Source organism: Meles meles, chromosome 14 (assembly GCF_922984935.1).
Source record: "Meles meles chromosome 14, mMelMel3.1 paternal haplotype, whole genome shotgun sequence".
Taxonomy (NCBI): Eukaryota; Metazoa; Chordata; class Mammalia; order Carnivora; family Mustelidae; genus Meles; species Meles meles.
Genome location: NC_060079.1, coordinates 17,330,548 through 17,353,233, shown reverse-complemented (window position 1 = coordinate 17,353,233; position 22,686 = coordinate 17,330,548). Strand labels below are relative to the sequence as shown.

At 36.1% G+C, this 22,686-nt stretch overlaps 1 protein-coding gene across 9 annotated transcripts in view; it reads right to left on the bottom strand.

Annotated features, from left to right (window-relative positions):
• Positions 1 to 22,686, bottom strand: part of NBEA (neurobeachin) — a 687,041-nt gene that overhangs the window by 68,517 nt on the left and 595,838 nt on the right. For all 9 annotated transcript variants that reach the window (XM_045977917.1, XM_045977919.1, XM_045977920.1 and 6 more), the window contains 2 exons: positions 12,267 to 12,407; positions 2,208 to 2,327 (listed from right to left, as the gene is read on the bottom strand). In XM_045977917.1, coding sequence (XP_045833873.1) covers positions 2,208 to 2,327; positions 12,267 to 12,407 — 261 coding nt within the window. The remainder of the gene's footprint in view (positions 1 to 2,207; positions 2,328 to 12,266; positions 12,408 to 22,686) is intronic.

Genomic DNA, 22,686 nt, shown 5'->3' with positions numbered 1-22,686 from the left:
CTTTTACACATATATGCAAAGTTCATCAAGATCATGTACAAGGGTGTTTACTGCAGCCTTGTGTTGAATAGGAACAATCGCAGAGAAAGACAAACTACCCATAAATAGGAGATTGTCTACATAAATTATCGTGTATGCGTGCAGTGTGCAGCCTTGAAAAAGAACGGGTCTACATGGAAAGATATTCACGATATATTATCATAAAATATGAAAGAGAACTGAAAATGGGGGGAAAAATCCCTGCAATGTCAAGCTGCGGAAATGAGCTTCTTATGAACTAATTAAGTTCGGGGGTGGGGGAATAAGTCCTGTTTGTATTCGGCACAGCTGCTTGAGGATAAAAAATAAAAAACCTCCTCATTTAGCGACAGCCACATTGGTCTTTGTCCTTGATGATGTGACCCCTAGGAACCAAAGGAACACAACTGGTAACAACATGCAAGGGTTTCTTGAAAGTATCAGAACAGGAAAACTCTGGGAGAAATCCTAGCAGTTGTAGAGGGAAAAGCCTGATAGGAACGTTGATCATTGGAGACTGACCTGTACCTTGGTGAGATATTTTTGGTGATGAGAAGCATCAATAAAGTTCTCAGTATAGAAAGTAAAGTGTAACATTGTATCTACTCACGTAAATTAGAATGATTAACTCTGATCTGTGTGTGGGTTTGTGAGGGTAGGTCTTTGAATTAAGCTGAAAAGCCCATTTTCTTTTTTGTGATGATGTCTGATAAGAGTGAGCAGGTATTTTCACTTGATATAATTTGGTACAATGTGGATACTGCTCTGAATTAAGATACGAATAACCTTAAATATGACAGGAAGTCTTAAAATATAGATAATAATATTTAATTCAAACACAAAATACTTATTGAGTGCTTTTTATGAACATTAGGCTAATTCTAGAAGCTTCCGGATTCCTCATTTCTGCGTAAATTCTGAGTGTGTTACAAAAGAAGAAACGGACTCTCTCCCTGATTTCATTGGGAAGGAGTCAGTTTAAATGATGGCTTGCGGATCTTTAGAGTTTAATTCCTCAGCGAAGTTATAAGGCTGCTGGGAGAAAATTGCATGCCTTCAGAGTTTAGTATAGTAAGGATGCATGTTGAATTATCTTATTGTCAAATATGAATATGTTATATGCACAAATTAATATTAATTTATGCAAACTTTGACAGTAATCGAACAAAATACATGAAGAAGCTACACGGATCAATTTTGTTTGTTTTCTGCTTTCAAAAAGAACTGAACAAAGTTGTATTCAGTTTTCTTACACTTCAGTAACACTGTGATTGCCTTTAAAAATGTTTGCAATAGATAAACACAAATATGAAAATGATAATTTTGACTTTAATTCACTGCCTTTTGTTGGATTAAGACCCTAAATGGAGTACCTCTGTAATATTTTTATATTTAACAATATGAATGGCAGTGATAGGGAAGAAACTGCCTTGAACAAAGAGGCTTTAGGAACACATATACGTGGTGCAATAACCTGATCAGATCTAAGTATCAGAGAACAAATGAGAAAAATGAGAGAACAAATGTATGTTATTGTTTTGAATAGAACCTTTTTAAAGAAACAAAAGCCCATATAAACAAATAACAAATATTAGTATTTAACAATAGTTAAATAGTACCAACTGTAAAATTACTCTGCTCTCTGGCTGTTCCTGGGTATTGTGTGTGTGTTGGTTTAATCTAATGTGTATTGTTGCATGGTATCCCCAGGCACAGTCAAGTAAAAGCTAAGGCCGTACAGAAAAGCCTACATTTTAAATGGGTCTTGTCATTAATGCTTTATTAATTGCCCCAGGCTACGTAAACCCAAAGCTGGGCAAGCTATAACAATATGACACATTAAGGTCAAATCCAATTCCTGCTGTGTTTTATGGAATGGGCCAAATATTGAGTTAACAGCAGGAAAGGCAATTTATGGCCTTTTCTTTCCATCTCCAGATTATTCGATCTAAATTAGATAGGAATTTTTTGAAATTATGAAAACACCTTAACTGAATAATATAAATGAATTCTGAATCATTTTCTGTGATGCTCAAAATTATTTCCTCTAGTTTCCTTTTAGGTTAGATGTAACACACGCTTTTAAGTTACTATGGAAAAACTGTCTTATACATCCAATTAAATTTTTAAAAATCAAGATTTCTGCATATTTTGAAATTAAATTACTATCAATGAATAAAAGAACCCACCTTTACATCAGAAGTATCTCTCTGACTAGTTCTCCAAGATCTTGCAACCGACGAGAAGGTTCGATCTGGATGGTCAAACTTTCCATCATTTGCATTGAGGAAGAAGGTTGTGAAAGGTTCCTAAGAGAAAAGAGGAAGAAGAATCAGGAATTTGACCCTCCTGAAGGCAGCTGCCTTGTTCCATTGAAAATATGATGGTCTTTGAAACCCCCGTGAGGTAGAAACAGTGCAGGGTCCTGGAAAGATGCCTACGTTGAGGAGTCAGGGGGTGGCTGACTCTCTGCACTGTCACTCTGCAAGCTTGGCAGGCCATTTTGCTTCTTGGGCTTTTGTCTTCTGATCCATAAGATGATGGAGTTCTAGTGCTCTAATGATTTAATGATGAATGATTTTGAATTATCAGTTTGTAAGTCAGATATCTTTCTCATAACTAAGGCCATACGTAATGTATTAATACCGCTGAAGAAAATCACTTTGGCGCTGATCACTGCACTGTGGAATTGGGCAGGGAATGGCCATCTTCTATTACCTATGAAAACCTATTAAAAGTACATGTACCACATCATGGTCTGATGATCTTTTTAAAATGCAAAGTTCTGTTGAAAATCTTTCAGTAGCTCTTCAGAGCTCTTCAGAGAAATTCTAAATCACTCAACTTGTCTTAAAAGATCCTGAATGATCTGGAAACTTACCTGTCACCTTCTCTTCTCCACATTCGCAGGTCGTGACATTTACTGCTCTCACTTTCTGAGCTTTGTAGGGGATGTTCCCTCTGCCTGGTACCAATTTATCCCTTCCCTTCACCATCCTTGCTTGGCTAAGTTCTTTCTATCCTTTATGTCTCAGCCAGAACTACCCTTTATGCCCCAGCCAAGATGTCACTTTTCTCCTGAAAGATTTTCCTTGATTTGTCAAGCTCTCCAGTATGTTCAAATACAACCTATATTTTTGAAATAACGTCACTAAAACACTTGTCACATTGTTTTGTAAGTGATTTGTAACTTGTCTATCTCTCCCCACCCCCCATAGAAACCTGTCATGCTCACTGTTTTATCTCCAACACTTAGAACAATACCTGGTACACAGAAGTTGCTCCTTGTATAATTTGGTGAAGAAATGAATGAAATAAAGTGAAGTGCAAATAAGACTGGGTAACTCTAGTCCTTTAGGTACTCGGTCACTGGCACCTCATAGAAACACAGCATCTGCCACCCAGTACATGCCCATAGCAGGAAACCCAAGAATGACTATCACATGGTTCTTATGCACTTAGTTTTAATGCTTTCTGTATACTTTTTATGTTGGGGGAGAGGCATTATTTCTGATGCCATAACGTTCACTTCTGAATAACATTTATTCTTACCAAGGAACTCTTACTTAACTACAAGTATAACACAGATAAATATCTATATTCTTTTCCATGGTTTCATTCTTAAGTCTAGGATGAATGACATGTCACCCCCTAGGTTCAATAATGCTAAGAAATCTACACGATGTTTTCCTGAACAGTTACATTTCTTCAGTATATAATCCCTATTATTCTTTTACACCTGTAAAACATTACTGGGCCCCTTCAAAATGTTCTTGTTGTCATTGGCTGTAAGGGCCGGCTGCCGGTCAGCTGGCATTCATCATCTTCAGTCTCTTCCTGAAATTTAGTGTGGCTGGACATCATCAGTGTTATAAGTTTGTAACAGATCATCGATTTTTTATGTTCACTATCAGATGACAGTAAGTTGTGATTAAAGAGATAGGATGAAGAATGATATAACAATATATTGAGAAGGTATTACTGATTCTCCTGAAAATCAGATCTGCATCCAGGAAGCCCATATTGCTGTCTAAGATTTTAAGTGATATGAAAGACAAATAGACGTCACTGAAATTAAGTTAGGAAGAAAAATCTTATGAGATGTCCTTCGCTAATCAATTTGCTTTGCAGATCTTTTAGCTAACTAATAAACATTAGGTAATTAATGCAGCATATCTTGGCACAAAGTTCAAGTGGGGGTAAAAACCATGCTAGAAGTAGCAAATGGCAAACTGAATGAAATAGGACAGATGTAAGTTGGAATCTTGGTGCAACAAACCATTAACTTCTTTTAGGCAAGTTATTTAACCTTAAGTTCTGTGTTAAGTAACTGCTTCAGGTCCTTCATCTATGTTAATTGGGAAGGACAACACCTAGGGGATAATTATGGGCATTATAGACAATTAAATAATATTGAGAAAGCTTGAAGTGTCTCACCTGACATAGTTATAAAAATGACTACAGGTTTATATACTGTGTCAAGTCTTCACTGTGGGGCTGAGCTTCACGCCAGACTGACAACCTGGCCAGACGCTTGCTGCCTTAGGTCCTATCCATGTCTGTATCCTTAGCACCAAGTATCGGGCTTGGGTCATTTAATAAATGTTTCTCGAATGCACCTCAACATACAATTACTGTTGGGAGATTAGGTAAGCCTGGGTAAGAGTAAGATAGTTTTTGTCAGTTCTTAACTACTTGTTTGACCAAAACGGTATAACTTCAGAATCTATTTCTTCATTGCTCTAGGATGCCAATGTCGGGTGTGGTGGGTTTTTTTTTCCCCCTCTCTCCCCGCAGGTGTAGCCAGAGATTAATTTAGAAGGGTGGCACTTGTCTCTACAATTTTTAACCTATTATGCAGATGTGAGTAAAGACCCATTATACATGCAAAGCCTTACCTTTTTTTTTTTTTTTTTTTTATCATCAGCCAGTAAAAGCCGATCTATCTCTATCCTGACCTAAATTATAAAATCCTTCCTGGTTTTCAACTTTAACAGAGGCATGCCAAAAATAGCACAGGTGGGCATAGTACAAAGAAATCTGAAATTAAAGAATTATATATATTTTTCTTTCTGGTCATCAAGATTATGAAACTGGTGGCACCCAAAGGTGGAGAAGATGGAAGAATTCCACATTTCACCGTTTTAAGTAGCTTTTAAAAAGATCTGATTAACAACTGTTTTAGGGTCACATCCTACATTACTGACATATATTCTCATTATTCCTGAAGGCCTCCAGCTGCGACAGTGGTAGAATACGAATGGAAATTGATAACCTATTTGTTTCTAAGTGAGTATTGATCTTTCAAGCTCTGATTACGGTAGAGATTACCTTTTCCATGTGTCTCCTTATTACCTTCAAGGCACAGTGGAAGGCTTTTCTTTTTTCATTTGACTCACACCTCACTAACAGAGAGGATTAAGTGCTAAATTATGCTTAAGAAACTTCTGTATTTTTTTTATTTAGCATGCTGATTGAACTATTTTCTGTGTGTACATTAGCATATTAGATAATTTATCATTCTACTAGAAAAGCTTTTGGTTTACAAGAAGTACAAATGAAAAAATATTAAGCAGAAATTTCAGAAATTAAAATGTGGGCATTTGTTGGATTTTACGAGCTTCCTGTTAGATCCTGTCATATGAATGCCTGATGGACTTCCTTCTTCTAATTACATCTACCCTAAGGTCACTTCGTATCTTCTAACCCTGTCTTAGTACTAGAAAACCCAACCCACCAGGCCTGCACTGTAGTTGTATCTGTCCTACTGAATTCTATCAGAACCTTATCCCCTGTGAGGACACTAACAACTTTTCTTGCCTTTCAATGATTACAGACGCATGAACTCTATCTTGGGCAATCTAACCTTCTTCTCCTGCCCCCCTTCTCTTCACTCAATTCCTTTATTCTTCTGTCTTCTCATTTGCAGAGTAATCTCATAAGAATCTTTTAAGTCCCTCTCTGCTGTACTTTTCTTCTTTGCCTTCCTTTATTTGGGGGGAATAGGCAGTGCTTGGAACACAATTCTACTAAAGAAAGGTGTGTATCTTGAAGTGACATGAAGCATAATAAAGATCAAAGGGAAGGGAACGAAGACGACTGGGCACATTTTCTGTGCTCAGCCCTGTATTATTTCATTTAACTCCATCCTTGTGATTATCCTTCAGAGTAGTTATAATTATTTCTGTTTAACATATGAGAAAATTCAGGGTCATATTCTAGGAAATGGAGGAGCCATTATTTGTACTGTGCATGGTCCAACTCCAGAAATTTGTTTTCTCCCATTCCTTTTGAAGGAATCCAGAAGTATCTTAGAATCTTCAAAAAGTCTCTTTTAATTGACCTACATACCTATTTTAAACCAGGCTTTGGTTTAAAATTTCTTATCTGTCGGAGATTCTTCAAAAAATTAGGAATAGAATTACCATATAACCCAGCTCTTCCATTTCTGGGTATTTATCCAAGGAATACAAGAAGACTACTTTGAAAAGATACATGTACCTCTATGTTCATTGTGGCATTATTTACAATAACCAAGATATGGAAACATATCTTAACATGGAAACAACTTAAGTGTCCATTGATAGATGAATGGATAAAGAAGCTGTGGTGAATTTATACAGAGCACTACTACTCAGCTATAAAAAAGGATGAAATTGTCCCATTCATAACAGTATGGATGGGCCCTGAGTGTATTACATGCTAAGCAAAATAAATCAGATAGAGAAAGACAATACTGCATGATTTCACTCATGTGGGACACACACACACACACACACAAAACCATAAATGAAAAGGGTAAAACAAAACAAATTCATAGATACAAGGAACAGACTAGTGGTTCAGAGGGGAAGGGCTTCGGGCAGTGGTTCAAGTGGGTGAAGAGGGTCAACTATATGGCGATGAATGGTAACTAGACCGGGTGGTGATCACTTTGAAGCAAACACATGTCGAACTATAAAGAAAGTTGAAACTTGAATAATACCTGAAACTTATATGATAATTAAAAATTAATAAAAAAAACAGAATTCCTTATCTTTCTCTAAGTAAATCTGCATTGTCCGCAAGCATTAGTATTCAAGATAAACATGACAACACTATTTTATTCAGTAGCATTATCTTTGGGCTTTAATTACAATACCTGCAGAAGTGTTTCTACTATTTTTTCACTACAAATCATATTTTTAAAGATTCAGACTCTTGGGTAGGCTTTCCAAAAAAAACATAATTTATTTTTAAAAGTCTCAAATTCCACAACTGATTTATAAATGAACTTTTGTTGCACAACCTATTTAACTTCCTTAAAGATTATGATTAAATGTTTGACAAATGAGTTTTGAATAGTTCGGTGGAATATAGTGTATTTGGAAGGTGAACAGGTCGCTGAGGGATGTAAAGGTCAGAGGGTAAGATTTAATTACTTCTGTGTGTATGTTATATGCTATATGTTCAGGGTAAGATTTAAAGTAAAAACATTCCAAGTAAAATGTGTCCTTTATACTAGTTAATATCTGAAGAAACTCCAAACTCCACTCTAATAGTTCATTCATCATTTGCCCAATGGCAGCTACCAAGGAATCAGTCTTTTCAGAATCTTGTAATTCAGATGAGTGATTTCACTGGTAGTCTGTCTAAAATAATATTTTTAATTTAAAGAAATGAGTTATGTAGTAGATTAACATTTTAAAGCAGTTATTATCATTGTTGGTACTATACATATTGATTAAAACTAATAGTGAGTTTAATGACTTTGGGTGCAAAAGGCTTGAAAGTGAAAAGGGCAAATACTTACTCTGTATTTTGTTTTTATGAACAAATTCTAAGTGACACGAATTCTAATGCATTTTCTACTTCATAAACTCCATGGGATGGGAGTGAGGAAATCACAATTCCCTGGGCCATTAGGCTAAACACTTAGTAAGCTATTAGACTGGGATACTTTTATTTATAACAGCAGGACACAAGATGTGTTGGCTAAATGAGTCCCCATAAAAGCAATCCTATAGATCTGTTCTGTCTAATACAGTAGCCGCTTGCCACTGTGACTATTGAGTACCTGAAGTATGGCTCCTTTGAACCAAATGTGCTATAAATATAAAAATACACTCTGGATTTCAAAAACGAGTAGAATATATCTTCAAAAATTTTTATATCGGTTATGTGTTAAAAGTATAACATTCTGGGGTTCCTGGGTGGCTCTGTGGGTTAAAGCCTCTGCCTTTGGCTCAGTTCATGATCCCAGGGTCCTGGGATTGAGCCCTGCGTCGGGCTCTCTGCTCAGCAGGGAGTCTGCTTCCCTTCCTCTCTCTCTGCCTGCCTCTCTGCCTACTTGTGATCTCTGTCTTTCAAATAAATAAATAAAATTTTTAAAAAAATATAACATTCTGAATATACTGGGTTAACAAATACATTTATTAATATTAATTCCACCTGTTTTTTTTTTACTCTTAAATGTGGCTACTAGAAATTTTAAATTGTGTAAGTGGTTTGCATTTTATTTCTATTGTGCAGCACTGTTATAGATAATACTGAAAGGGATTTATAGAACAAATATGAACAGAATTTATGCCATACTCTTGGACAGATTCAAATTTGTACTCCATTTCACTGGAATAATAAATCAACTTAAGGATGAATTGTGATTTATGATTTGAGAAAGTATTTAACTTTATCAGGGATACACGAGTCTTAAGTTAAACCAAGCTGTTGCTAGCAAGTATTTTTTTACAGATTTATTTATTTATTTTTGAGAGAGTGCACACGCGCATGTGCAAGTGGGGGTTGGGGCAGGTGGCTCAGGAGTGGGGGACCCTCAAGCAGACTCCCTGCTGAGTGTAGAGCCTGACACAGCCTCATCTCCAGGACACTGAGATTCTGACCTAAGCTAAAACCAAGATTTAGATGCTCAACCGACTGAGCTACCCAGGTGCCCTAATAGCAAGTATTTTTATGGACTCTCATAAGTAAGTAATAAATCTGACTTCAGACTAATTTGATTACACATAAACTATTGAATATCAACTTATATATGTCAAAATGCTATCACATATACACTCTCAATTAATTCTCAAACAATCCAGTTTTATGATAATGTTCTTTCTGAAATGATTTCGGACACTTTTTTTTTTTAATCACCAAAATAAGAGGTGTCTCACTCTCCCCATGGCCATGGTTCACTAGCAATGATTGTCCTTGATGGAATCCAAAGACATCCTTGATGTGAAAAGGCCTCCCAGGATGAGTATCTCTGGCTTCAATGCTTTCTAGAAATTTCCTTCTCTAACAGTTTTGGAAGTCCCTTTGAGTGTGAACTCTATGTCACCAAATAGACCGGGCTGATTAGGAAGTATACCTAAAAGGCAGTGTCAGCCTGGGTATGCCTTTCCTTTCCCTGTAGAGTGAATTCTGGGCGGCAAATATAACTTGAACTTTACCGACACTCTATTTCTCTAGGCTTCTTTTTTTTTTTTTAAACCCCCTCTGCTCATTTTGTTGTTATAACATTTATAACATGCACTGCTAATCAGTCATTTCCCATTGGTGGTGGTAATGACCGAGAATTTGGTTTTATGATCTCACCATGTGGCGATCAGAGAATTTATTAATCTTTTTGTTTTCTTGTCTGCCTATTTGTGAGCCCAAATCAAATAAGAAGATATTTTATGTCCATTGTAAAGGACACCAGCTCCTTGAGATCTTGAATGGGAATTTTTTGTCTCTCTGTGTTTTGTTTTGACCTGTGGCTGATATTACAGGATAGCAGCTATAAGTTCTCAATATACCGGTGTGTCTGTAATTCAGAAAAGCTTTTAACTCCTGTGCGAGTGTGAAGTATTTTCCTACATCTGGAGAGTATTAAAAAAATTATTACAACCCATAAACTAAAGTGCTCTGTTCTGATTGGTTTATAGGGATAACCAGGTACCTATTTAAATCTTATATTCCTCAAAAATTAACAGAAATAGAAATTCTTATTCTTTAAAAGTGTTAGAGTTAAAAATTTTTCTTAAGAAACATTAGCTCAGAAACATTTTTATAAAGGAATCCAAGTTCGTGTAATTAAGGTGACTTTCTGGACAAATCAGACTAATAACTTCGGTATAAAAAAGAAAGTTTCATGTATTTTCTTTTAGTTTATAATTAGAGTTTATTTTTTAAATAAGATTTGGGCTTATTTTCTAATAGGCTAGTTAGATCTAAACTTTTTAGAACTACTTATACTGCTTTAAGATGATAAAAATATAAAATTTCTGTTCAGTTAAACTGAGTCACAACTCTGACAAATCTTTTACTGTAATAACAGTAATTGTTTGTAGCATATTACTTATCAGTGGTTTAAACGTTACTTAAAAGATACTCACACTGTATTTGTTTTAAGTCAATTTGTCCCCATAACAGAATGTTTGAGAAGGACCTCCAAACTAAAGCTGTCAGTTAGGTAGAGGGAAAAAAAAAATCTTTGGAAAATATAAAATGTGGTCTCACATACACACATTTTCATGTACTCTACTTTACGTATGTGTTTCTGAGGTAAATCAGCCTCATGAAACAGAATGGTCTAAGGTATATTTTGGTAAGGGGAGAAGACATTGTTGATTGTACTGATTTATAGATTCAGTTTAACATTCTATAATACTCCTCAGTTGCTTGTAGAAAAAAAAAAATTCAGGCCATCTGACTCCAGTAACTGTTCTTAACTAGACTGGTTTGAAGAAAGCAAGACTAAAGACTAAAGGCAAGATTTGTTAATGGCTTCTGCAATAATCTAGATGAGAAAAATGGGAACCTAAACTAAGGAAATGCCAGAGTTAATAGAGCAAGGAGACAGACTGCAGACACACGTAGCTGGTAAAATCTAGCTGATGCGATGTCTGACTGGATATAACAGGCTGGTGAAATAGAGAAAATATCTAGATCAGGCAACTGGGTGAGTGATCACAGCATTTATTTAGATTGGAAATGCAGGAAGAAGCAAAGATGAGTTCATTTTTGGAAATGGTGTACATGGTATTAGGAGGTATTTAGGTAGAAATATCCAGTAGGCACTTTTGGAAATAAAAATAGAATAAAATAAAATAAAAATAAAAGCTGGGAGCCCAAGAAAAACACTTGCAATGGAGACAGAAGATGGATGGCATTAGCTTATAATTAAATGGCATAGCCCAGATAAAGAATACAGAAAAATTCTGGGGCACACAAACATCAAGGAAAAAAAAAATCTGAGCATGAGACTAGGTAGGGCAGTTGGGATGACAGGAAGTGAACCAAGAGAGGATACTGTCTGAGGAGTCATAAGAAGGAAGAATTTTTTTTTTTCAAGATTTTATTTCTTTGTTTGAGAGAGAGAGAGAGGGAGCACAAGCAGAGGGAATGGGAGAGGGAGAAGCAGGCTCCCAACTGAGCAGGGAGCCTGATGAGGGACTCTATCCTAGGACCCTGGGATCATGACCTGAGCCAAACACGAACACTTAATCAACTGAGCCACCCAGGCACCTTGAGAGGGAAGAATTTTAAGAAGGAGAAAGTAAGGAATGGTGCCAAACACTTCAGATACATTGTGGTAAGAAATGGGAAGTTCTAGCCCCGTCACTTGTGACTTCCACAAAACAGTTCAGTAAAGGGGTGCGTGTGGAACCTAAATCAGCCAGGCTGAAGATTGAATGGGAGGTGATAAAGCAGAGAGGAGCACAGGACAGTGCAGTTTAGTGGAGGCTGTGCTGACACGTGGCTATGAAGGAACAGAACTGGAAAGTAACTGCAGGTTCGGCCAGGGCGCAAGGAAGCATGTCTCTGGTGTGTGTGTGTGTGTGTGTGTGCACGTATGTGTGTACATATGGATGTATACATGTATTTGAAAGATCAGAGAGACTTGAATGTGTTAGGAGAAAGAGAAAGAAACAGAAAGAAGTTTTCAAAACATTTAGAAACTGTTCTTAAAACATACTGCCCAAGAAGCAAGCTGGAGAGGGCCAGGGAAGAGAGCCAGCTTGTGACCATCGGTGAAAAAAAGAAACAGTGGACATTACGGATGCACTCCAAGAGTCTGGTTCCTTTTATAACTGGTTTAGGCTTAAGTAGCTCACAATAATCTATCTTCCTAACCCAATTTTGTAAATGAGAAAGCTCATTTAAAAAAAAAAAAAAGGATTCAGGTTTTACTAGAGTTTGAAATCTCTTTTCTACTTCACTGGCCTCTAATCTTTGTTTAAAACAAATAACAGGTATAGTAACTTAATGACGAGACTCACAATTCGAACAAGCCAGGATAAGGTAGATGTTGCTGTTGAGTAGTGCGTATTATAATGGTAGGGGGGGCTCTGATCATCTTCCCATGTTTCATACCGCTCTGCGTAAAACACAGCTCTCTTTGGGTTCAAAGCACCGATTGGCTGTAAGAAAAGAAAAGAAGCATTTCACTTAATACAGTTATATTAAGCATGCTATAACTCTTTATGCTAAAAGTAGTTACCGTTAATTCATTTTAACCATAGAGCATACAAAATTTTGTATTATATTTTATCAAATTTGATTTTAATATTAATTATGGATCATAACACATGCTAAAAATCTCTCAGGAAGAGAAGTCTTTGGATTTTGCGAAGTTTCTGGATTTTACTAAAAGTTTCAGTAAACTGGATTACTAGGATGATCCAGTTTAAACTGTCAAGGCAATACCAAGACTTTAATGTCATTGTCCTGCCTACTTAGTAATAACCATAATGAATGTTCAGCTTGATCATAGGAAATCCAAGGAGGAGAAGGTGAAGCAGTTGACCATGTGACAACCATATTAGAGAAAACCTACTTTTACCAGAGGGCCACCCACACTGCGAAAGATAATAATCACCCACAAGGAAACCCTGTTGGAATGCTGGTTGCATTTTGTTATTATCCAAATGGTGCAAACATCTTCTTTATTAAGTGAAACTATGAACCTAAGGCTGATGAAAATAATCCAGACAATTCTCAAGTTCCTAGAAAGCATTTTGCAAAGCCACTAAGACCTTCCTATCATCCCAATGATGACATTAATCCCTGGAGTGGAGCACACAATAAAATGCTCAGGATACAAAATACATAGATTTTTTTCCCCCTCAAAAAAGTGTGTATTAATTGGATCATTGCCTCAAACTTCTTAGCACAATCATTAAAAGAATTTCTAGCATATAGTCCTCATGATTTCAAATAAGAAACTGTTTTAGCTTCAATTTCTTGATTTTGGTTTATGGGACATGGAGTCCATTCTCATGATACCTAATAGCTACGTTACTTTGCTTTAGGATGCATACTATTGTATATAAATATTTATAGAGAAAACAAAAGATGAACACTAAGAATAATATAGAACTCCTTTATTCAAAATTTAATATTACTAGTTAACTATGAAGTTCCCCCCAGGGCTTAATTTTAACAAGAGAAGTAGTAGAAAATTAGTGTTTCAACGGGACAAATAATGTTACACAAGAGAGAAGGATTCATTTATAAATTGTTTGTAAGCTTTTTCTTTTGGTCCTATGGGACTAATTCAAATAACACAATGATGTCAGCAGTTAAAGGTCTGTTAGAATTTCCATAATAAACTCTTATTTGCAAGGGCTCTTATCTTTAATACTAAAATTATTTGTAAACTATGCTCATTTTTCTTTAACTTAATTATCACTTAACAAAGACTAAATAATTATTTAAAAAATTTTTTGAAAACTTGGTTTAATTTAATTATTTAAAAATGTTTAAGAACTTTGGTTTAAATATACTTTTTAAATAAGGCTTACATTTTATTCTACATTAAATTTCACTGTTCATCTCTCAAATCTTTTTGCATAGATATAAAAAGGCAATATAATTTCATTAAATATCACACAGAATATTAATAACACTTAGAACAAATATATAAGTAATTTTGGGTAAAAGGATAGTTATTATAGTAGAAGGAATGTGAGTTGTTCCTGAATTGAAAGTTTTTCATTTAAGATAGCTAACATATCTTATACTTTCTAAATGTGCAGCCATCTGTTTTTCTTTCTCAATATTAAAAGACTATTTTTTCAAAGCATTTAAAATGTTTAATACTTTATTCTCTCTTGAATAGGCTAATGGGTCTTTTCACATGCATAAAATGGCTTCCAATAGGTAAGGATTGACCTTATCTGAGATTTTGTTTGTTCACACAAAACATTCTTGAAAAAGAAACAAGTCCCTTCCTTTAATCTTTTCCAGCTTCTTACCAACTACCGGAAAAAGGATAAAGTAAATATTTACACTTTTTATTTTACTTGAGTTTCATCAAAGTCACTGTTTTGGAGTGTCTGACAGAGTAATACTTTGTAGGAAACAGTTGCACAGCATTAAAGTATACACATGCCTCCATTAGTAACTTCTTAAAATGAATTTCCAATTTTGAATTTTTATCTAATACATTTAGAAACTAATTTTGTATATAACAAGATGTAAATGATCTAGTTTGTACTTATTTTTCTATTATTTTGCTCTAGTAATCAGGAAGCAATAAATCATCTGAAGGCAAAATGCTTGAAAATGTCTGGGAAACAAAAATTTCATCACAGATGATGTATTTTCTTATGGGATCCAAACATACAATATCTATCTATTTATCTGCCCCCCGTCTATCTGTCCATCTATCATCTACCTGCCTATAGCGATCTACTTATCTGTGTATAAACTGATATGGTTGTATTTGTTATCCTTTTAAAATTTGAGCAAATAATGCAATGTCAAAGCCATTTGGATTTAGCAGACGAATAAGGTAGGAAATCTGGTGAAACAGTAAAACTCTGCTTAATAAAATGTAGAAGTTTATTTTGTAATCTTTTTCAATTGTTACCATAATTACCATAGTAATTATTACCAGTTTTCTCTCCAACAGTAGGCTTTTAGGAACAGCCACCTCTATGCTTTTTAAGTGTTCCCATATGAAAAGGTTTACCTGAAAGTTTAGAACTTGCTATTAGATGTATTATGATTTTGTTATTATTGGTTTGTATGCCATGACTTGACACTAAGAGATAAAATAATGCAGATAACAAGGCAAAAATTAAAAACAAAAATTCCACCTATGTAGCATTTTTATTATAATTCAGTTTCTCAAACTCCTATAAAGCCGTCATAGCTTTCAAAATAACTATTTTCAATGTAAAACTGATGGAAAATCATACATATTAACATTACCACGTCTACATAAAACAACTGAATTTATCGAAGAATCAGTGTTGAGGATATTCTCTACTTTATTACTCAATTTCCCCTGTTTGAATATTAAAGAGAGAAATTTATCTCTGTCTTAAGTACCACAAAAAGCTTTGTTTTCCTGAAAACAAACAAACAAAGAAAACCAAAAAAACTGTGTCTTTATTATATGGAACAAGGATCCTGACAGATACTCATGGAGATTTACATTATGAAAGGCGCTGAGAAATATTATCATAAACAGAATTAGTTCATCTTGTTCACTCCAGTGTTTATCATTTTTTATTTTTACTAGATCCTCATCCTTTTTTGTTTTCATAATAACTATTAATAGGCCATAGCACTAGGGCTCCTTGAAAAGTCCTGGTTAGAATCCTTATGGTATGCATTTCTGAGTGTGAACTTTTTCTTTGATTATATTTTCCTATTTTCCTTCCTTTTCTGTTCTCTTAGTCTTGATTTATCAATACCATTCTCTTTCATGAAACCTTACAAGTTTTATCAAGTGCATTTTATGGGATAGGTATATAAATTAAAGAGGTGAAAACAACAAAGATAATTTAAATAAAAAATTCTAATTGGGTAAGTGGTACTTTATGAAGCATTCAAAGAACTTTAGAGAATGTGAAAGTCTGGGCACATTGCTGGATTGATTTGAATGAATAAAGAAATCAAAAATAAATGTGGACTGACTTGAGGTGCAGTCAATGCCATTAAAATAGATTATAATTTTTAAGACTAAAAAAGGTTTTCAAGAGGAATCAGAGGTCTAATTAAAGTAATATTAATAAAACTGAATTCTGGTATTTCAAAAAAAAAACTTGAAAATGCTTATTATGTTCATGGTATTAGGATTCTACTTACATATATAAAACGTTTGTGAGCTCACTATTGCTAGTGTTCTCTGCTGCAAATGCTAATGGTACTATATACTTATACCAGATACTGTTTTCACACCCATTTTCTGGATTGATTTTCATAAGTCTTGAGGTGGGCAAGGCATTCATTCTGAACCTAATTTCATGAGGAGGAAACAGGTACGTGGGTCTCTACTCTTTCCACAACACTGCGTTGCCATTTCATGACAAAATTCTGATCTTGATGTAGTTTTTTTCTTTTATAACTGCCTACTTAATTCCTAAACTATCATGGATCTTCAGAAATTGGAATACACCCCAAAGGCCTGCACTGCAAGTCCAACTCCCTCACAGTATAGATGAGAACAATGAAGAAACGTCCAGTCAAGATTGCACTGCTAGTCAGAAGCTCTACGTTTTGCAGAACCAGCTGAAGCTTTGTGCAGATACAGCTGGAAGCGGGATATAGCTGATTGATCTGTTTGACTTCATCTCAATACTCTCAACACATCTGAGCTTCTAACATATTGAAGTTATCTTGTTATCTTTCATTATAATAACCAAGGGCTTGGAAATCCTGAGAAGAGGCTTCAAGAACTCTTGTCCTTTCATTTTTTTCAGTCATGAGCTATATATATGTATCATCATTCTTAAAATTCTCAGTTAGGACAACATAGAAATCATACCCACACATGCTTCTGTGCTCAAGGAAATTCCCTGCCTCTCTTCTTATCTGACCAGGGAATTTCAATGTATTCTTCTCATAGCAGCTCAAATTTCATCTGTGAAGCCCTACATGACACTCTCTGGTAATAGGCAAATCTATAAATTCCTTTTACCAGTAGGCTAGCCCTTCAAGGCAATGGCTTTTACTCATTTCTATGTTCGGAGCACTTGATACACTACTTGGCTCTTTTCAGGTATGTAATAAATGCTGAATGAATGAAGACTGAATGATCTGATTATATAACATTAATTAAGTACATAATCAATTTCTTGGGGGACGAGGGGCTGAGGGAGAAGGAGAGAGAGAACCTCAAGCAGGCTCCACACCTAGTGTGAAGCCTGAGAGCATGACCTGAACCAAAATCAAGAGTTGGACACTTAACTGACTGAGCAACGTAGGTGCCCCTGATGATATAACATTTAAATATCAATATGGAAACTTCAGACAAAAATTTTAGGCAAAATCAAAAGACAAATAACAAAGTGAAAAATACTTATAGCACACACGATAAAGGGCTAGTTTCCTTAAAAAGTGAGCTCTTACAAATCAGTAAGAAACTAATGAATAATCTAGTCGAATAGATGAGCAAATGAGATGAACCGGCAATTTACAGAAGCAAATCTCCAATATATGTAGGAAAAACAGCACTAGCTCACACAATATAATTATATCCAATATAATGGATAGCTATTCTTTTTCTGTTCACCATACATTACTCCTTCTTCCTTTATGAACCACTCCTTCCCTACTCTTGGTATATCTAGTTCAGGTGGGCTGACTCCATTATCTGAGCCCCTTGGTGGGCATGAGATCCAGACTTGGCAATCAGCATATTCTATCCACATGGCCACTAAGATTAGTAGAGAAATGGGCAGATGATTCAAGTTACTCCAATGAAACTCTGCTGAGACTCTCTGGGAAAGAAGCTTTCTCTTTTTCTAGTGGAATTACAAAGGCATCACTACTATAACATAGGGAAGCCTGTCTGAAAATGAAACCAGTAAGGAAAAATGCCAGAGATGTAGCATCCTAGGACACTGGTGAGTCTCCTGAACGAACCAATCCCTGATTTCTCCGTTATGTGGGCCAATAAAAAATTTCTGTTTTTAAATTATAGCCAGTTTAAGTTGATTTTCTTTCCTTATAGTTAAAAGTTAGACGTACATGGCAAGTTTTAAAATGTCAAATAAAAATGAGTTTTATTCATTAGATTGTCAAAAATTAAGTTTTACAATACTCAGTGTTGGCCAGGAAATAGCAAAACATGATATGTCATAATACCGTTGGTGGGAATATAAATTGGTATACATTTCTCGTGGGGCAAAGTGGTAATATTTTTTTAAAATATGCACTTGCTTTTGATCCAATCATTCTACTTCGAGGAATTTATAATACGGAAAGAATCAGATACAAGGATATTTATATTTCTCGCAACATTGCTTGAAATGGCAAAACAAAATGAAACAGAAACTCCCCACAAAACTAGAAATAGTCTAAATATTCAGTAAGGCACTAGTTAAATAAGTGATGATATACTCACACTACTGCATATTATGCATCTAATTGAAAAGGCTGATTTGAAAAAAATTCCCAGGTAAACTCATTCAATAAATATTGAGTGCCTACTATGTGTCAGTAATTACTCTAGGCCTTACAATAAGATAAATGAGGTTGCTGTTCTCATGATGCTTGTGTGTGTGTGTGTGTGTGTGTGTGTGTGTGTGTGCGCGCGCGCGTGCGCCTTTAGAGGCAAAGACAGATGGAATCTAAATATACAATTAGGTAAATGAGAAAAATACCAGAGGTAAGCGCTCTACTGGCATAACAGAATGGGACAGTAGCGACTGGGTGATACGGACGGCGGACGGCATCTCTCAAGGAGAACCTCTAGGCAGAGATGTATATGCAGTTCAGAAATGAGAGACTACAAGACAGAGGAAAAGCTAGTACAAAGGCTTCTTAGAGGCCTGACTACCAGGCTCAGGGAACAGAAAGAGAGTGTGACTGAAGCACAGTAGATGACAGGAAGGGACTAGGAGATGATGTGAGAAAATAGGTAGAGGCATATCATATGGTTTTGCAGATCAGAGAAATGAAATATAAATGAAAATTTTATGGTAAGTGAAGGGGAGAGTCACTGAATGCTTTTAAGCAGGAGATAAACAAGATCTGAGTTAAGCTTTAAAAAGGTAACTCCAGGGGTGCCTGGATGGCTCAGTGGGTTAAAGGCTCTGCCTTCAGCTCAGGTCATGAACCCCGGGTCCTTGGATCGAGCCTCTGCTCAGCAGGGAGCATGCCTCCTCCTCCTCTCTGCTTGCCTCTCTGCCTACTTGTGATCTCTGTCTGTCAAATAAATAAATAAATAACATTTAAAAAAAAAGTAACTCCAATAATTTTGTGGAGAATGGGTTACAGGTAATATTAAATCATTATTATGAGTACTAGGGTTGAAAAAAGCCATTAGCATCATAGCAATATCAGCATTGTAGTCTTATCAATGACTTTATAAAAATAGTATTATCATTCGCTTTCTAAAAATTCTTAGTACATAAGTAATATATTTTTGCTAACTATTAAGAGAAAACGTTTGAAGAATATACATAAAATTATAAAATCAGTTGCCTCTGCCTGCCCCTCTCCCTGGCTCATTCTCTCTCTCTCTCTCTCTCTCTCCCCCTCGCAAAATAAATAAATAAATAAAATCTTAAAAAAAAAAAAAGAATTTGGTTTATCCTGTGTATAGAATGTTAAGGGCTTTTGTCAGTTACATGACCCAGAAAAATCTTCCAAATATGACTATTTAAACTTTTATAAATTTTAGTTTTTTGGTTTTTTTAGAAAAAGAGCCAGAAAAGAGTGTGTGCAAGTCGGGAGGGGCAGAGGGATAGGGAACGAAAATCTCAAGCAGGCTCCACACCCAGCGCAGAGCCTGATGTGGGGCTTGATCTCACTACCCTGAGAGATCACAGAGGGAGAAGGAGAAACAGGGTCCCCACCGAGCAGGAAGCCTGATGAGGGACTTGATCCTAGGAGCCTGGGATCATGACCCGAGCTGAAGGCAGACCTTTAACCTGCTGAGCCACCCAGGGGACCCAGAAAGGTTGTTGTCTTAAACAGACAAAGTCCCCCCTTTGCAATATTATGCACAAAATGGCATCATCAGGTGAACTTCAGCTAATCACCATATAATCCCCACATACATGCCTAAAAAACGGAACCTGAAGTAATGAAGTGTTAATAAAAGTTGGTGTTAGGATTTCTACTTTGCTGGCTATCTTTTTTTTTTTAAGATTTTATTTATTTATTTGACAGAGAGAAATCACAAGAGAGGCAGGCAGAGAGAGGGGAAGGGAAGCAGGCTCTCTGCTCAGCATGTGGGACTCGATCCCAGGACCCTGAGATCATGACCTGAGCTGCCCCAGGCGTTTGCTGGCTATCTCTGAGTGCAATTCTTTTCATATTTTTTCATAGGGTAAATAAACATGATTAGTTATATTATGGGGAAACAGACTTTGAGCCAAAGTTGAATTTTGATGAGCACAACGTATTAGCATAGTCACAGGTATGTCTGTTCCATGTAGGACTGAAGTCTTTGGAGGTAAAGAATGGCTGATTTGGTACATTTCTTTGCATCCTCTGCTCCTATCACATGGTTGTCCATAGTGCAGGGCATTTAGAAAAGGTGGACGGCACCTAGAAGATTAACTAATCACTGTAGTTAGGTTGTGTGTGTATTTTCTTAAAGTATATTCTACTTCCCTGCTATGGAGAAATAATAGGTAACAAATGGAAGGAAATGCAACTTACAAAGCCAGTGCAATTCATCCTAATGATGTGAAGATAAAATGAGAAGATCTATGGAAGATGCTTAGCAGGGTGCCTGGCTATATAATAAGTACCTGTCAGCTACTGGCTGGTGTTATCACTGTCCCAGGATAATTCCTAAGAAAATCAGTTTTAAATATTTCAGTGAAAAGTAACCAGTTTTGACATAAAAGCAATGGAGGTATAATTAAATACCTCAAATCTTCATGTGTCCGTTCTAAAAGCTTTCTAAATATTCAGTAGTACAATGACGAGCCTGTTGAGGAGTTTCAAGATCATCTCCATTGGATCTCCTGTTTCAGCTGGAAAGAAAGGTTGAAGGAGACGGACTCTGGCCTAGGTTTGCCTTGATGCTGCTGTACTTGAGATGTGACACCAAAGTGCATAAGCAGGCTCTCTTTCCTTCTCTGTACGCAGTATCCAAGAGCAGACACTGCAGAAACGCTCCTATTGTTTCCAGCTCCTTTTCTAACAGCTTAAAGTTTTCCTTTCTTTTTTTTTTTTTTACTTTTTTTTTCATTTAATTTTTAAGTTTTCCTTTCTTTTAAAAATTTCTTTCTCTCTCTCTTTTCCTTCCTTCCTTCCTCCCTTCCCCTCTGTCTCTTTCTCTCTCTCCCTCTTTTCTTTCCCTTCCCTTCCCTTCCCCTTCCCTTCCCTTTCCCTTCTTCCTTCCCTCCCTTCCTTCCTCTCCCTCTCTCTCTTTCTTTCCTCCTTTCTTTCTAAGTAATCTTTCACCTAACATGGGGCTCAAACTCATGACCCTGACATCAAGAGTCTCAAGTAGTACCAATACAGGGAGCCAGCCAGGCACCCTGACAGCTTAAAGTTTTGAAAGCAGGATGGGCTTTAGTATTCTCTCTCTCTCTCTCTCTCTGAAAGGGTAGAACAACTGGCTAAATGGAAAGGAACTAGAAAAGAGACTCTAAGGGAGGACATTTAGTACAACCAGGCAGAGCAAGCGACCAGTTTGGGACTTCTGTGTAAATCCTCAAAACGCTCCATCACCCTATTACATATCTCCAACAAGCAGTGGAGATAAAAACAAACAAAGAGCCCCTCACTCTTCTGGTTACCACAGTGTCCATGAACCAGCTCTGTTCTTTGTCTACACTTATTTGTTTTTTTTCCTTTCAATTAGAAGGAAAAGAACGTAATATGCCACCAGGCAAACTAAACATGACTTGTAAACCCTTAAGAGGATGGATCAGTTCTTACTATCTTTTTATCTCCTGTACCCGGCAAACACAGGTGTGGAATAAAGGTTTGTATAAGGAAAGAACAATAAATGAATAAAATTATCTACTTCAATAAATTCGATTTTGAAATTGGTACCTTTTTGCATTTCCCCCCTTGAAAGCTGGACCCTTGTCTTGGCTTATTCCATGAGTTTAAGACAGTATCCAAATATTGCCAATCAATATTCTGTCTTCAACATTTCAATATAAGCAAGCCTAACAAAAACCGTTTTCAGGTTGGGTTGTATGTTAAGGTGACATTCAACATATATTTAGAGTATTTCAAATTTGGCAGTAGGCTTTTTGGCAGATGGTATAGAATAAATTTGTCTTCTACCAAGTTTTCTATCATCATAGTCAGCTACTAATACACTTAATCATTTTGCCCATTCTTTGCGTGCTGTGGTTAAAATCTAAGCATTTGGGAGATTGTATACTAGGGTAAACAGAATGAATTTCATTTTAGATACTGTTAACCGAAGATGAAAAAGAAAGACAAAATAACTGCAGAAACTTGCACCACATTGCTAAATCGAGCACTCCCCACCTTAACGACGCACACCCTTCTCTATGTGGTATATAGACATTTGGCAGTAGTATCAGGGGTGGACGGCTGAAGAGTATTCACACTTCAGTGCCTCCATTTGCATTCTCACATTTCAAAGCCTCAAGGCATTATCACTTCCTTTTTTTAAGTGGCATAATAATTTGGGAAAATGGTTATGCTTATCATCATCTGTCAGTCAAACAACTCCTGTGTTAACAAAATATATTTTTTCCACTCAGTGAATGGGTGTGTGTGTGATGTCTTACGTTCATG